This window comes from Contarinia nasturtii, unplaced genomic scaffold (genome assembly GCF_009176525.2).
Source record: "Contarinia nasturtii isolate CC-2019 unplaced genomic scaffold, AAFC_CNas_1.1 Cnas_scaffold_1182, whole genome shotgun sequence".
Classification (NCBI taxonomy): domain Eukaryota; kingdom Metazoa; phylum Arthropoda; class Insecta; order Diptera; family Cecidomyiidae; genus Contarinia; species Contarinia nasturtii.
The window spans coordinates 1914500-1928713 of NW_022198526.1; the positions used below are offsets into that span (position 1 = coordinate 1914500).

General features: G+C 33.4%; 1 protein-coding gene across 15 annotated transcripts in view; it reads right to left on the reverse strand.

Moving 5' to 3' along the window:
• Positions 1 to 1493: 1493 nt before the first annotated feature.
• The window catches only part of LOC116344873 (neurobeachin), a 143171-nt gene continuing 130450 nt past the window's right edge, over positions 1494 to 14214 (reverse strand). For 7 of the 15 annotated variants that reach the window (XM_031773702.1, XM_031773697.1, XM_031773699.1 and 4 more), the window contains 14 exons: positions 13958 to 14112; positions 13713 to 13877; positions 13324 to 13638; positions 13030 to 13137; positions 12509 to 12659; positions 11655 to 12086; positions 10593 to 10699; positions 9379 to 9519; positions 8375 to 8564; positions 5802 to 8291; positions 5300 to 5728; positions 5018 to 5214; positions 4639 to 4790; positions 1494 to 4560 (listed from right to left, as the gene is read on the reverse strand). In XM_031773702.1, the coding sequence (XP_031629562.1) occupies positions 4470 to 4560; positions 4639 to 4790; positions 5018 to 5214; positions 5300 to 5728; positions 5802 to 8291; positions 8375 to 8564; positions 9379 to 9519; positions 10593 to 10699; positions 11655 to 12086; positions 12509 to 12659; positions 13030 to 13137; positions 13324 to 13638; positions 13713 to 13877; positions 13958 to 14112 (5123 nt within the window). In that variant the 3' untranslated portion in view covers positions 1494 to 4469. The remainder of the gene's footprint in view (positions 4561 to 4638; positions 4791 to 5017; positions 5215 to 5299; positions 5729 to 5801; positions 8292 to 8374; positions 8565 to 9378; positions 9520 to 10592; positions 10700 to 11654; positions 12087 to 12508; positions 12660 to 13029; positions 13138 to 13323; positions 13639 to 13712; positions 13878 to 13957; positions 14113 to 14214) is intronic. The other 8 variants (XM_031773707.1, XM_031773709.1, XM_031773698.1 and 5 more) reach the window with 5 other exon arrangements.

Sequence of the window (14214 nt, forward strand, 5' to 3'; positions counted from 1 at the left end):
ACATTTTAGAGAACATTTAATTTTTCGACCTGAAATGGATATTAGTTGATTCTTTGTCTTTCTGAAGTGCACACTGTTCATTCCTTTGAATGATTGAAGAGTGCAGTGATTATTGGGAAAAAATTCAAAGCTATATTTTTGTGAAATTAGTATTTTCTTCTGGTAAAAAGAAACTAAAAAGTGTTAAAGTTGTCAATTAAAATAGGTATAAAAACATTTAGAAAGTAGATTTATTTGAGCTAAACATCATATATCACCACATAAAAATAAAAAAAACGCTATAATTTTAACAAGAACGAAGAAAGCCGCCAAGATAACTTTGGAATTTGAAATATCGGTATTATTTACGTTACAGCAGTTACTCGCTGAAATTTGTCAAAAATCAACAAGCATTAGAAATTTCATCGAAGCCATTTTTAAGTTTGAAAACTAAGAGTGATAGAAGATAGATGAAGATTTATGTCATATTCTAATTTAATTTATTCTCATTTATTTGATTAAGCCAACAAAAAATGGTGTTATCCAATAACTAACACAACTGACGAGATCATAAAGAGAGATAATTTTTGAATATCCCACAATGCAACACAATATGGATATATCGATTTCGGAAGTGGCACAAGTTGACATAAATGTACCAACACAGTATTCGCCTAAACATATTTTAACCAGTCTCAATGACCATTGTTTTCGTGAAATCTTTGATCGATTGGATGATATTCGGGACTTTCTTAGTGCAGACGGTTTCAAGAAAATGCAATAACATATTATCCACTAATTTATGAAAGAATACTGATTCATATTGACAGTAAGGAAGCATATCTGAGTGCCAATGGGTCACCATGTAGATTGCCATTACATCGTGCGCGGAATTTCCTGACCATATTCGGGCCATTAGTTCAATCGATTCAATTTGGAAACAAACTTTGTGAAAATTTGCCATATTTTTATTATTGGAGGTCTTTCATGGAAGAGTCTTCCTTGTATGATCCGGATCATCAAGAATCTGATACGGCGACTCTTAATATGATTGGCGATTTATGTGGAAAAACTTTGATCGAACTCAAATTCTATCGGCGTTTCATCAATTTAACAACAGACTCACAATTTCAAGCACTACAAAAACTCGAGATAGATGGTTTAAATTGTAATGTGAATATTGGAATACTTTCAGAGTTAAAAAGTTTAAGATTATTGGACTGCAGGACAAATTGTAATTGGCTCAAGCGAGAATTTCCAAAACTAGAGGAATTTACAATTAATTTCAATATAAAACAAGACATATTGTTTGAATTTCAAAGGTTAAACCCACAGATTCGAATACGAAATTTGTATGTGTTTAATCTTACAACATTGTTTTCTTCATCAATATATTGCCATCCGTTCATCACATAGAAGTTATATACTCACAAAAATTAATTAATAATCGCGCCATGTGCACATGTGACTTACCGTTAATTCGAATAATTAAAATACTGTAAGGAATACGCATGTTTTTCCAATTATTATAGCTTTATTATTTCCAACACCAAACATATAATTAATTTCTTCAGGATTATCTCTAATTCAAATAGAAGGGTGTTTGTTTTTGTTTGAAATATTGTAGTCTTCATGACACTAGTTAGCAATGTTATTGTTTTGAAGCTACCGACTTTACGAATGAATTTGAATCTATGAAAAAAAACATAGATCAAATTGTTCATATTTTGCAGAAAAAAAACTGAAAATCAATGCTCAAATCTACTAAATTTTAAAACCATATGTTTGCAGGTTAAGTTTCTACATTTCGCAAACATTGATGATTATTTTGTTCTTCTGTTATGTTGATTCATTTTAAATCGGGCGAAAAAATCTTATCTATTTTGACGTAGGCATTTGTTTTTCGTTAGTTTATTTCATTGAATCGCGCTCAAAGTGTTCTTCTTCAAAATTGGTGTGCACTTCTTAGTAATTACGTGCAATATAAATTATTTAAAAATGCTGCATGGGTTTTCAAAGCTTCAACTATTTAGCATATTTGCTATGAACGTTAAGTTTCAGTATTTTTTTAATTTTATTTTATTTCATCATGCCATTTTTTTATTAAAACGGTAACAATGATCGTAAAAAAACGTCTAGAGAAATAACAGAATTAATGTATATCGTCGATTAGGCGAACTTTTCTTTACATTAAATTGTATTTAAACTTGTTTATTTTGTGTGCAATATTTATTATTCTTCATCATCAGTTACGGTGATTTCTTTTTATTCAGTTTGCAAGCTAGCTTTTTGCTATTCCAAATTTATGTAAAAATGAGCTGAATTTTACTCGGTGTTTTAAGTTACATCTAAAAAAAATCATGTTCGGTTTGGATGAAAGATGATTTTAGCAAGCTATGAAACGAATCTCTTCCGTGACTTGCACATTGAAACAGAACGAAATTCGTAAATGTGTGTATCCTTCCTGAACGTTTAAAGTCTTCCCTATGCCTAGTTTTCTTTAGCCATTCACAGGATTTCTTGAATCAGTTCTAGAGGTAATATTTGATTCATTGCATGCAATTTTCTCTTACTTACAAATTAAATTCTTATCATTGTTATTTTTTTTGTTATTTGTTTTAAATTTTCTGATTAAATTTATGTTTGTAAAATGTCGCAATGCATTTGTATTTACAATAGATTTTCTTTTTCATTCGTAATTTAATTAATGGACAGATTTATTTTTCATTTAAGTTTTTCTTTCACATAAGTTAAATTTCATAACGACTTCTTCTTTTCAAAAAATGTATGGTTTTATTTTGCTTACGAATAAAAATGTTAGTTATTATTTATAATACTTCATCGTTTCATTGCATCTTTTTTTGTTGTTGCTTTTCTTTTTAAATTTTTCTATTTAATAATTTGTATGCATCTAACTTTTGGTGGCGTAGCGAATATTTTGTATTTTGTTTTTTTTTTCTTGTTTTAAATTGTAATAAGAATAGTTATGTAATGGATGGCGGAATGTTAACAGCTTCACATTTTTATTTTTTATTTCATGCGCGATAGATTAGATATCTTTGCTCATTCACTCTCATTCATTCATAATCAAATCTCATAATTAACCAAAATGTTGTACACAATACAATACATATAGACGGCTAATACGATTTTTTATTCCCTTCTTTCCTGTTTTCGTATGTAAAATATAGCAAATAATGACTTATAAATTTAAGACATAAAAAGGATGGATTGGATGCGTAAAAGCATAACTTATTTGTTTAGAGAAAACGTGAATTAAATCACATCGATCAAATCTTCTCAAAAAATGTTTAAAAAAAATTGCGGGCCAAATAATCGTTTCGTGTTAATCGAAATACTTTTCATCTTCCAAACGAGAGAAAATTGCACAATTTTCCATTTCAGAATAAACAGCTTATAACAAAATAAGCTAAACACTTGGCATCTTCCGTGAATCGATCAACTTGAAGAAGCAAGCGTTTAGCTGTGTGATCGACGGACAAACAATTAAAAACGAAACTATTGCACACAAGTAGTATATTTCGGCTAATGCGATTTTGTTTTTTTTTTTTAATTAGAAAATGTTTTTAACCATTCAACAAAATGACGGATTTATTCATCATTCATGCACATGTGAAGCAGAGGATAAACTGCAGATTCTTGTAAAGTATTTTGGTTTTCATTCTAAGCGTATTTTGTGCATAGTCAAGAAAAAATAAATACTTCTATTTGACAAAAAGGGATCTTCATAAGGGTTTTTTTCACGTGTAAAATGGCTTTTCAGGCTTTCATTGCATGGGGATGGATTTGTTAGCACATGGGAGTTAAAAATTTATTTTGTACAACCAAATACACTTGAATCCTTTAGTTGTACATGATGTGAACAAATTGAAAATCCTGCATTTAACTTCGATTCGTTATACAATGACATAACTAATAACATTTACTATCGAAAAATTCAAAAAAACACAGTTATACTGATTTACATCGAAGAGATGAATAAAGCAATTAAAAAAAATTGTTTTACAGCACATGCCTAAATCGAAATCAATTTTGAGAAAAAAGAGACTTAAACGAAACCTCATTTCATCCATATATACAATTTTGAAGTTTGTAAACAATTTTCGCCGTATTCATATCAAAATTATATCGACGAATCAAAGCCAGTAAAAAATGGTTGATTCGCAATTATCTATTCATAAAATTACTATGTCGCTAAGTATTTTGGCCGCATATTTCATTTTCACTAATTACATAAATCGTTATTTTTGTTTGTTTCTGTTTTTATATTTGGCTTTGATTTTACTTCATCATCAATTGGGCTTTCTTCATTGACACAATAACACAACAAGCATTCAATGAAAAATTAGTCATTTAGATAAAATTTGTCACTAATTAAAAAATAAATTGTAAACGCCAATTCATTCAAATGCTTTAAATTCTGCTAGAAGGGCACATTTAAGTGCGCTTATTGTATGCTCGTGAATAATTTAATAGCGTTGCTGATACTCATGATGCCAGCGGTTAAAATCAATATGAAACACAATGATTGATCCAGTTGCGAGTCCAGCCAATAAGTACCTATAATAAGACAGAAGTTAAGATTGTTAAGTGATTTTAGACAAAAAAGAATCAATAAAGCCCGAAAAATTGCCGTACTTTTGGTCGTGGGTTAATGCCAATGAACGGATACCGCTGCTACAAGCCGGGAATGCATACAATGGAGCCAAGTTGAATGTTCGCCATACTTCAACAATGCCACGGTCTCCTGCCGTCATTAGATATTCACCATCGCGCGACAGTATCATACTCTGCAAGAGAAGAAACATATTACAGTCGACGTTCGAAAATCTAAATCTTTTAGAAAACTAAAGACCATTCTGCCATTTTTTACTTTTTCATGAAGTTTCATTAAGTCTTTGAATAACAAACTATTGCTATCAATTGATTGCTCTTGAATAAAAACAGCACATTAAATGGTCGTATATCAAAGCGAAATAAGCAATCAATTGAAAAAAGTGTAGTTTCGTCCATTTACCTGTAGATTATCGTTATGTGACTCGTGTCGCAAACGTTTTCCGTTAATAGTATAGGCAGCCACATTACCCTTATCATAGCTAACGACAATAAAACCTTCACGAGACATTGAAATCAGTTCAGGTGATATGAAATCGCTTGGTGGCTCCAATGAACGTAGTAAATCTCCAAAAGTTGTATGAATCAAAACCGGGCCGCCTGTGAAATGAACATTTAAAGCCAGTGTTTAATTTGAATTCTGAATATTCAATTTTGCATTGCTGTCTATGTGTATGTGTCTTACTTATTGAACCGGACACAACTAATCCCAGCTCAGCACTGATTACAACAGCGGTAACAGCTTGCTCATGTCCAGTCAATGTTGCTCTGGGCGTTGGTACTTCACCTTCACCAACAATACTCTGTGTTCGTGCATTCCAATGCCATAGTAAAACGGTACAATCGGCCGAGCCAGATGCAATATAGCAATCGGATGTAATATTGCACTCTGATCTAGATAAACACGTGACAACATCAAAGTGACCAAATACAATTTGTACAATTTTCGCTGTTTCCGTTAAATAAACACGAAAACTATTATCCCAGAATCCGCACGCAATTAGAAACCGACTATCGACCGTTGTAACGAAACAATTTGCACGAATTTTCAATTTTTGACTAAAATTATCGCCCAAATGTCGACGCACTGCCGAATTGTTACCATTTGTTTGCACTAAAAATATTGAAATAAATTCAAGAGTTTGTAACATTGTAAAATTTTCGAAATGCATCGTTAATACACTTACATAAAACCGGATCCATGGTGAGGGGTAAATTTGCATTTTGATTTTGATTCGATTCAGCGTAGCTTGGACCTTGTACAGCGCCCGTGTAGTTACAATTCCACCGGTTAACAGCGAATTGATGGCCAGCAGTCACAGTGACCACACTCGGTAGAGGCAATTGTGGATAAGTGTTGGCGGATATGTGAATGATTGGTGAATTCAAATGGAATTTCATGCTCATACAAATATCGTCGGGCATTGCACTAAACATCATCGGTGATAAATGCATTGCTGAACTTCGCGGTGGATGGGGTTCCATCAGTAATTGACTTGGCGTTTGGCCAAAATTACGAATTTGATTTTCAATCGCTTCTTTCATAACAACATCGGTTATTGAATCTAATTCGACGCTGCCTTCATACGTAAGATAGTAGAAAACATTTGTGGCACGAACGGCTTCGGGTCCGCGTTGTTTGTAGCCGAATATTAAATCAATCCATTGATGTAATTGACATGACACAAATTCAGATTCGAGAGCCATTCGATTAATGCGAACAAATTCTTCGGGCGATTTTGACCATGGTGGAAGCTCAACATCATTAACAGTAACACCATCCTCACGTGTACCCAATCGGTATGACGATGAATTATAAAACATTTCAGGTAAGAAATACCATTCAGGAACTAATTCTTTAACATCAGATGTATCCCGTTGGCAATTTTTCCATGCCAACGAAATCGATGAGAACAATCGATCCGGATGATCGAATTTACCACCTTGTAGTGCAAGGAACATTGTGGTGAATGGTTCAATACGAATCAACCAATTTAAAACAAATGCAGCCGTTGAATAATGTGTGCCATAATGAAATGGTGGAATTGTATCATTCTCCCAACTCTCGTAGCGTTCTTCGAAATATTCGCGTCGACTGGGATTCAATGCACCAATCGGCTTTGACAAATCACGATAATTAGATGGTTGACTGAGATCCAGCTCCTTCGAATCATAGTTGGTGAGAACCCATGGGAATATTGGATATTGATTTAAATCGTTATATGTACGACCGGCGATTGTATTCAAAAACATTAAATATTCGAAATTGGAAATTTCGCGTCGTTGCCATTTTTGTGTCATATTCGAGTTTCGCATTAGTTGTCTAGGTGACATCATTGATGCGCGCCGTGTTTGTGGTATTCCATATTTGATGCCAACGCCAACACGCGGCAATGCTTTGATCACTTTTTTCACAGTATGTTGATCGGGGAAGGCAAATAGTATCGATGTGCGTGATGCTAAAAATATTTCCAATGCAATATTTTGTAGCAAGTATCGGCGGGAAAATACAGCACGTACTTCGGAGAAGTACCATTTTCCGTGTAAATGATCACAATATTTAATAACGTCTGGATCAATTTTTTGAAATTCTTCACAGTCTTCGTCGACTTCGAAATACATTTCAGTGCTTGTTATCGAAACAGTACCGCGAGCCACTAAACCTGGTGCAATTAGTTTGGCCTTTGTGCTTATATTCACGGGACCGGTTAAATCTAAATCCAGTTCACGGTCTTCGATGAGCAGCTCGGCGTCATCAAGCAAATCACCACTATGAGCTGTTCCATGTTGAGATCGCGTGTTTGCAATTTGGGAATGGAATTCTTCGCGTGCCTGTGATATAGCATCATCGGGTGCACCATTTTCAAGTGCCGCTTTGAGTGCGGCCTGTGGATGCGTTGAACCTCTTGGGTTTTGTACCATTCGTTTTCGACGACGTGCATCGTCTTCCCATGCGTCAAGCTTCCAAAATATTTGTTTCGATACGGTTCCGCTTGTTTCACCCCATGCACCATGTTTGTTGCACATAATATTACGAACTTTTTCTAATAGTCGACTTGCAATCACATTATCACGTCGACGGGCAGCGGTAATTAAATGGTCACACATTCGCTCCTCTTCACGACGTTCCAATAGTGTTTGCGCGCACTGTGCTTCAAATTCAGCATGTTTCAACACATCATCGGCACGCATACGATTCAATATGAATTCAGCTTCATTTGCAACACGTACAATGTGGTCTTTCATTGCATGCGATAACAATCGCCCTTCGTTTATCAGTTCGATAAATGCTAAACCAGCATGTTTCTGCAAACTGTTTTGCCACTCTTGTGAGCACAGCAACATTACAAGCTCAACCACCGATTGACTATTTTTGAATGTTGTCAGTCCTTTTCCTTCCAGCAACAGCTCTTGACCATGCGATCCGACCAAAGTTTTCGATAAAAATGGCGCAAAGTCAACCATTATTTCACGCAATAATGGACACACCGGTCCCAATGCCACTTCTAGCTTTTGCGTTAGACTTGCTTCTCTGGATGGCGTTGACAATGGCAATTGGCCCATAAGCGGTGGTTTCATTTGCATATCCTCAGGACGATGGGAACGACTGGCGTTCATTGTATAATTGTCAGGAACACGTACAACTGATATTTCCGAATCGGGCTTTTCACCTCGTTCTGTATTTTTTTTTTATGGAGAAATGGTGAAAAAAAAAACAATTGTTATCAAAGTATATTAAATTTAATAATGAAAAACTTACGTAAATGATGGATATTTCCTTCAATATCACGAATTCTATCGCTTCCATCTTCATTTAAATTAACATCTGTCCAGCTTTCATCGTTTGAATTCGTTGGTTTGTTGTCATCATTCATTATTTCGCTAGATGTTTCATGTACGTCATTTTCAGTTGAATTCATGTTAAGGGAAGCACCATCCGAATCAACACTCTATATTCATAAGGTAAAAGCATTAATACCATATACACCGTATAAATTTATGAAAATCAGTGCTAGTAACATATACATGCAGAAGATTTAAATTTAATACGATAAAGTCATAACTATCTCGTGAAATTCGATAATCATCATATATTTAAATATTCTATTAAACTACGAATAAATGTATTTTAACATTGCGTGCTCTAGTATCATGCATTCAAAATAAATATCAAGCAATTTAATCCCGCAAAATAAAAATATTAAAATATCTGCAAACTGAAAAACCATAATGGGTCAATTATTTCTATTGAATTGGTCGATTCATTCATTACCAAGCAAATATGAATTATAATTATTATTAATTTTATTGATTTAAAAATTAAAATTGAAAAAATTGACATTTTTAAAATGGCCTTTCATGCATTAATTCGGTTACTGAAATCTTAGAGGTTCGTGCAAATAAGTTAACTATTTGTGTTATATTAGTATCAAAATTAAAATCTATGTTACTTCGTCATCAGCTCGCGTGTTTCTTTCTTGTTCTTTACTGCAAATGAGCATCAACTAATATATTCGAGTGCATATAAATTAAATAAAATGAATTTTTGTCGGCATATCTTTAATTGCAAAACGATTTATTTGGAATGTGGGTGCCAATCAAAAATGAATCACTATGTGTTGCGGGAAAAACGCATAAATATAAATACTCAAACGTATTTGACAAAAAACGTGATAAAATTGGATATGATTTGTGATACTCGTATAGCTGATTTTTGTAGTTGTTGTTGTTGTGGATTGTTGTTTGTTAAGTGAAGCCATTTACCTTTTTCTCTATCGTTTTGATTGTATTCACTGGCAAAGGCGCGATTGGGAACGGTTTTGGTGGCGATAGTGGTTGAATATTTGTTGATACGGGTACAAAAAGTGTTGGAGATGACACTTGTTTTGATATTGTTGGTGGCTGCTTCAATTGTGATGTTTATTGTTTTCAATTAATTATCATTATTTCAATATTATCAAAAAAATCTTTATTTATACACTTAAAATGTGGATTTTTATTCCTTTGTCATACACAACAAAACATATGATAGACAACGTAACAATGGACAATGTGAGGACATGTGGTATTTTGTCATTAGTTACAAAATTTGTAATTGGGAGTGGGTTTTCATATGAAATTTACACATAACTGAGCAACGAACATTTTGTACAAACAATTTTCTCTTGTGGATACGAACAAATAATAATTTATTCGTATAAACTGTCAACGAGATTAACATTACATTGTACAATGGCAGTCGCACATTATCTCCCTCTCTTAGAGGTCGCTTCATTTGAATGATGATGATACTTTGTGTGTGTGCGTTTGTCTCGCAACAAATATATTCATATAATAATACAAAAATATAATTAATGACAGTGCTTTCTGTCAAAGAGCAATTTAAAATATGTGGCAACAATAAATTAAATGATATTTAATAATGTTTTCGGAAAATGTTTAATGAATTGGATCGTGATTCGGGTTAAAGAGTACTATTTTATGTTTGAAATTTTACAAAGTTGCATAACTTGTTGATCCAATATTTTATTTGTCCCATTTTGTGAACACCATGTGAAAATAAAGTGTAATCTGAACCAGACAGGTCATCATGCAATTATACCTTCACCATTATAGAGATAAAAAGTTGATTGGAAATCCTATGAATAAAATTTGCCTTTTATTTTCATATCAAAGAATATTCGGTTTGAGGCGATTTAGTAATTAATTTAACCATTAATAAAATATATGAAATATCTAATACAAATACATATTTCAAGCACATGCACAATTCTCTTCACATCTTGTATTTTGGTGTGAATTAAAGCTGAAGAAGGTTTGAATGAAACGGTACCTTATTATCGAAAAGATGATTAAAATGAACATGCACATTGTTATACATACTATGATATAATATTATTGAATCCATTCCCACAAAAATAAATGTTTTAACGAAGGAAACATAATCCAGAACAAAACTAAAAAAATATGATACATACCTTGATTGACGGTGGTCCACTTGAATGTGAATCGTCAGCTAAAACTGATGAATTATTTTCATCGACGACAATTACTTCGTAGTCGCCGTCTTGGATATTTCGTTGCCCTGTTTATGATGAAAGGATAAATGATTTCAAAGTAATTAGCATAATAAAACGAATTTAAAAGATCTTGTTTTTTTTTTGTTTTAATTCTTGAATACGCCTCTCAATCCATTCCAATGCCAACGTTCCAATTCAAAAATATTCATATTTACTTTGTCGACTGTCACATTCAACAAAAGATAGGAGTTACTAAGTGATAAATGATTTATTCATATCCCTTGAAAAGCACTTTTCAATATCATTTTTCATTAACCTTTTTGGCGCCAATAAATCAAATTGTTTCGAACGAATACCAATCGTTTGCAACATTTTCAAGGAAATGAATTTCAACTAATCTAAAAAAAGTTATGAGAAGTGAATGTTCTACAAAAATACTCAGATACATTCAATGTTTACTAAATTTTGATTGTCATCTCCAAATAAATTATACATGTGCGATATTTTTTTTTAGCTTCAAGTCAATTTTCGGATTTGGACCAATTTTCAAACAGATAACTTTTTTTATAAGAATACAAATGGCCGGATATAATAGTAAATAGAATATTTGATTGTTTCCAATGGAAGGTTCAAAAATTTGAAAACAAAATGTAAAATTTCATAAGCTATTCGAATTTGTGGCATATATTTTAATCATTTGGAGTGCATTCAATTTCGATAAGATTTACAACATTTAATTTTAAATAGGGGCATACACACACCAAGCTATTATCGATAATGGAATTTATCTAATACATAGTAATTGTACACAGAATTTTGAAAAAATGTTTGGCATAATAACAGCAATGTTAGTTATACAGAGATAGAGAATGGTTGAGAGAGAGAGAGAGCGAGAGTAAGATAGTGGGAGATATAGGAAATATCAGAGAAAGCATCGAAAAAAGTGCTATTGCCAGTAAACAAAAATGAATGAGAGATGACAAAAAGCAAATCGACGACGTCCAAGCAACGCACAAATACCTGAATCGGTCCTAAATTGATAATCGTTATTATTGAGTATAATGTTTTTATGTGACGCATTATTATTGTGATTGCGATTTCGAATATGAGATGATGTCGCACCATTCATGTGTGTATGGTTGCGATGGATTTGCTGCTGCTGCTGTTGCTGATGATGGCTATTATTCTGAAGATGCAACGGATAATGGTAGTGATTATGCAAATGATGATTAGGTTGTGCTTTTGAGGAATTGAGAACAGTTTGTGACAGATTTGTTGTAGACGTTGGTGTTGTTGTTGGAGTAGAGGGCGACGAAATACGTGGCATATTTAGATTATTACTGTGATTATGATGCATATTCGTTGAATTTTGATAGTTTGGATGTGAACCTGGTAAAAATTGTGGATACACATGATGTGACCATTGCGGAAACAATGGCCTTGCTGATGTTTCTATACATTTGGTACGTTTTTTTATTAAAACGATTTTAAAAAATCGTCATTTTGTATTGGTCGAAAGCAAAAAGTTTTTTTGTTTGTTATGATGATTGTTATTAGTAGAATTGGTTATACGTATTGGGGGGAGATACATTGAAATTGCAATTGTTTGATTAATTTATATAAATACAGTTAGTTTTTCAACGAGCAATTTTGTTATTAGTCCAATTCAAGCAGCGTGTAAAAAAAGAAAAAAAATAACGAGAGAAAGGGCAATGAATATACATTGAGCGATACAGATAACATGAGGATTATATTTATATTATACCATGAAGCCAATTACAAAAAGTTTTGTACTTTTAATGACAACATAGAGTGTGTTTTTTTAAATGAAAAATAGCGAAATACAATGACAAAATGAAATGGGAGTATATTACCTTGATTTTGTGGGATGCGTTGTGCCACAGGTGATGCCCGCACTGATGGCTCTGCAGGTGGTTCCAGTATATCACGATATTTAGACACCATCAATACTGATATGAAATAGACTATGGCCAGCGACAAGAATTGTGCTTGCTTCGTCTCATCCTGGAACATTCGTTTCTTATAATAAAAGAACATATACACAACAACAATATTCAATTTACACCGTGAATGCTTGAACAAGTTCCATTTTTGAAATGATTTCTTAAATTTCCAGTTGTCAGTGTTTTGATTCAAGGATCAATACTTATACATTTTTATGTTTGTTTTTTCAGAGACTGTTTCTCAGAGCAAGCAATACATGGCTCTGAGAACAGTCTCTGTTTTTTTTTTTTTAATTTTATTTCCATTTTTTGGGAATTAATCGAATTTTCTTGCGAATTTTGCAAATGGAATGATGTGCTGTGATCATGAGTGTGGAAATGGAATGATGTGGAGTTCGCGGTGTCTCTTGGGTTCAATTTCGTTTACTCACCACATCCCGATAAACAACAGCACGAAGCCGATTCACATCCATATCTTGTAATAGTTTCTCTACATCTTTGACCGGACTGAGAGGACCAGTGATTGATTCAACAATATTCTGTAGATTAGAGATTGTTTTTTTTATATTACTGACTATACCAACTGTCTTAAAAATAAAATACATAAAATCTTATTGTAAAACTATTGATTTTGTATGGAAATAGTATGCCGGGCCTCAGAGACCCCACCTGTTCATTGTTTTCACCTGCCCGGTTGAGGGTTCAAGAAAAGTAAAAAAAATTACCTTTGGAGATGCTTGGGCCCCTCGAATCAGAGCTTGCAAATGAGCAGCACCAGGAACATCACGCGGCAAACCGCCGTTCGAATATCGTGTTCGTTCTTTACATTCAAGACAATTTCGCACGGCACATGTGCACACCAATCGTAGACATTGTCGCAATATGCCACCACTTGACATATTTTTTTCGGCTTCCAGTTCACTGAAATTCAATGAGCTAGCAAAAATCAACACGTCAGCCATGTTAACCAAACGTTGTAAAAATGAAACAGCCACTTCCAATGGCATGCCTTGCGTTGGTTCCAACACATCTAGTTCAGACTGCAAAGATTTATTTAATTGATATTTCATTTATTTAAACGCAAAATTAATGTAATAATTTTCTTTTCGCTTACGTTGGGCGAAGTTGCACTGGCCAGCAATGGCAATAGACCACCGCAAGCAATTATTAAATTATCAGCCAACTGTGATATTAGATGTACAGTGTTGACGACAAAGATTGCATTTTCACTTGAGTTAACAAAGTCCAAGACAGTTTTTGTTGAATGACTTCTCCAAACCTAAATGGAAGTTTTTTTTTAGTTTAACAAACATCAACACAGTGGAAAAACAAGTCTCTTGTGTGAACTGCAGTACATACTTGTATATCAGTTTCAAGTGAAAATAGTACGTCTGACAAAAGTCGTTGATGGATGTACGACCACTTGAATTCTGGAATTCTGAATGGTGGGCGTGATGGTCCCGGGCTGAACATTGGTCGATTGGAAGTTGATTTGGAGCGGTTTTGTCTTTGGTCTGTATTAAATTGCAATCAAAAGGATAAATGTAATGGTAAGTGAAAAGAATAAAATCGAAATTAAATGGTGCATGCTAAATTACCGAAAAGGATTGATTGTT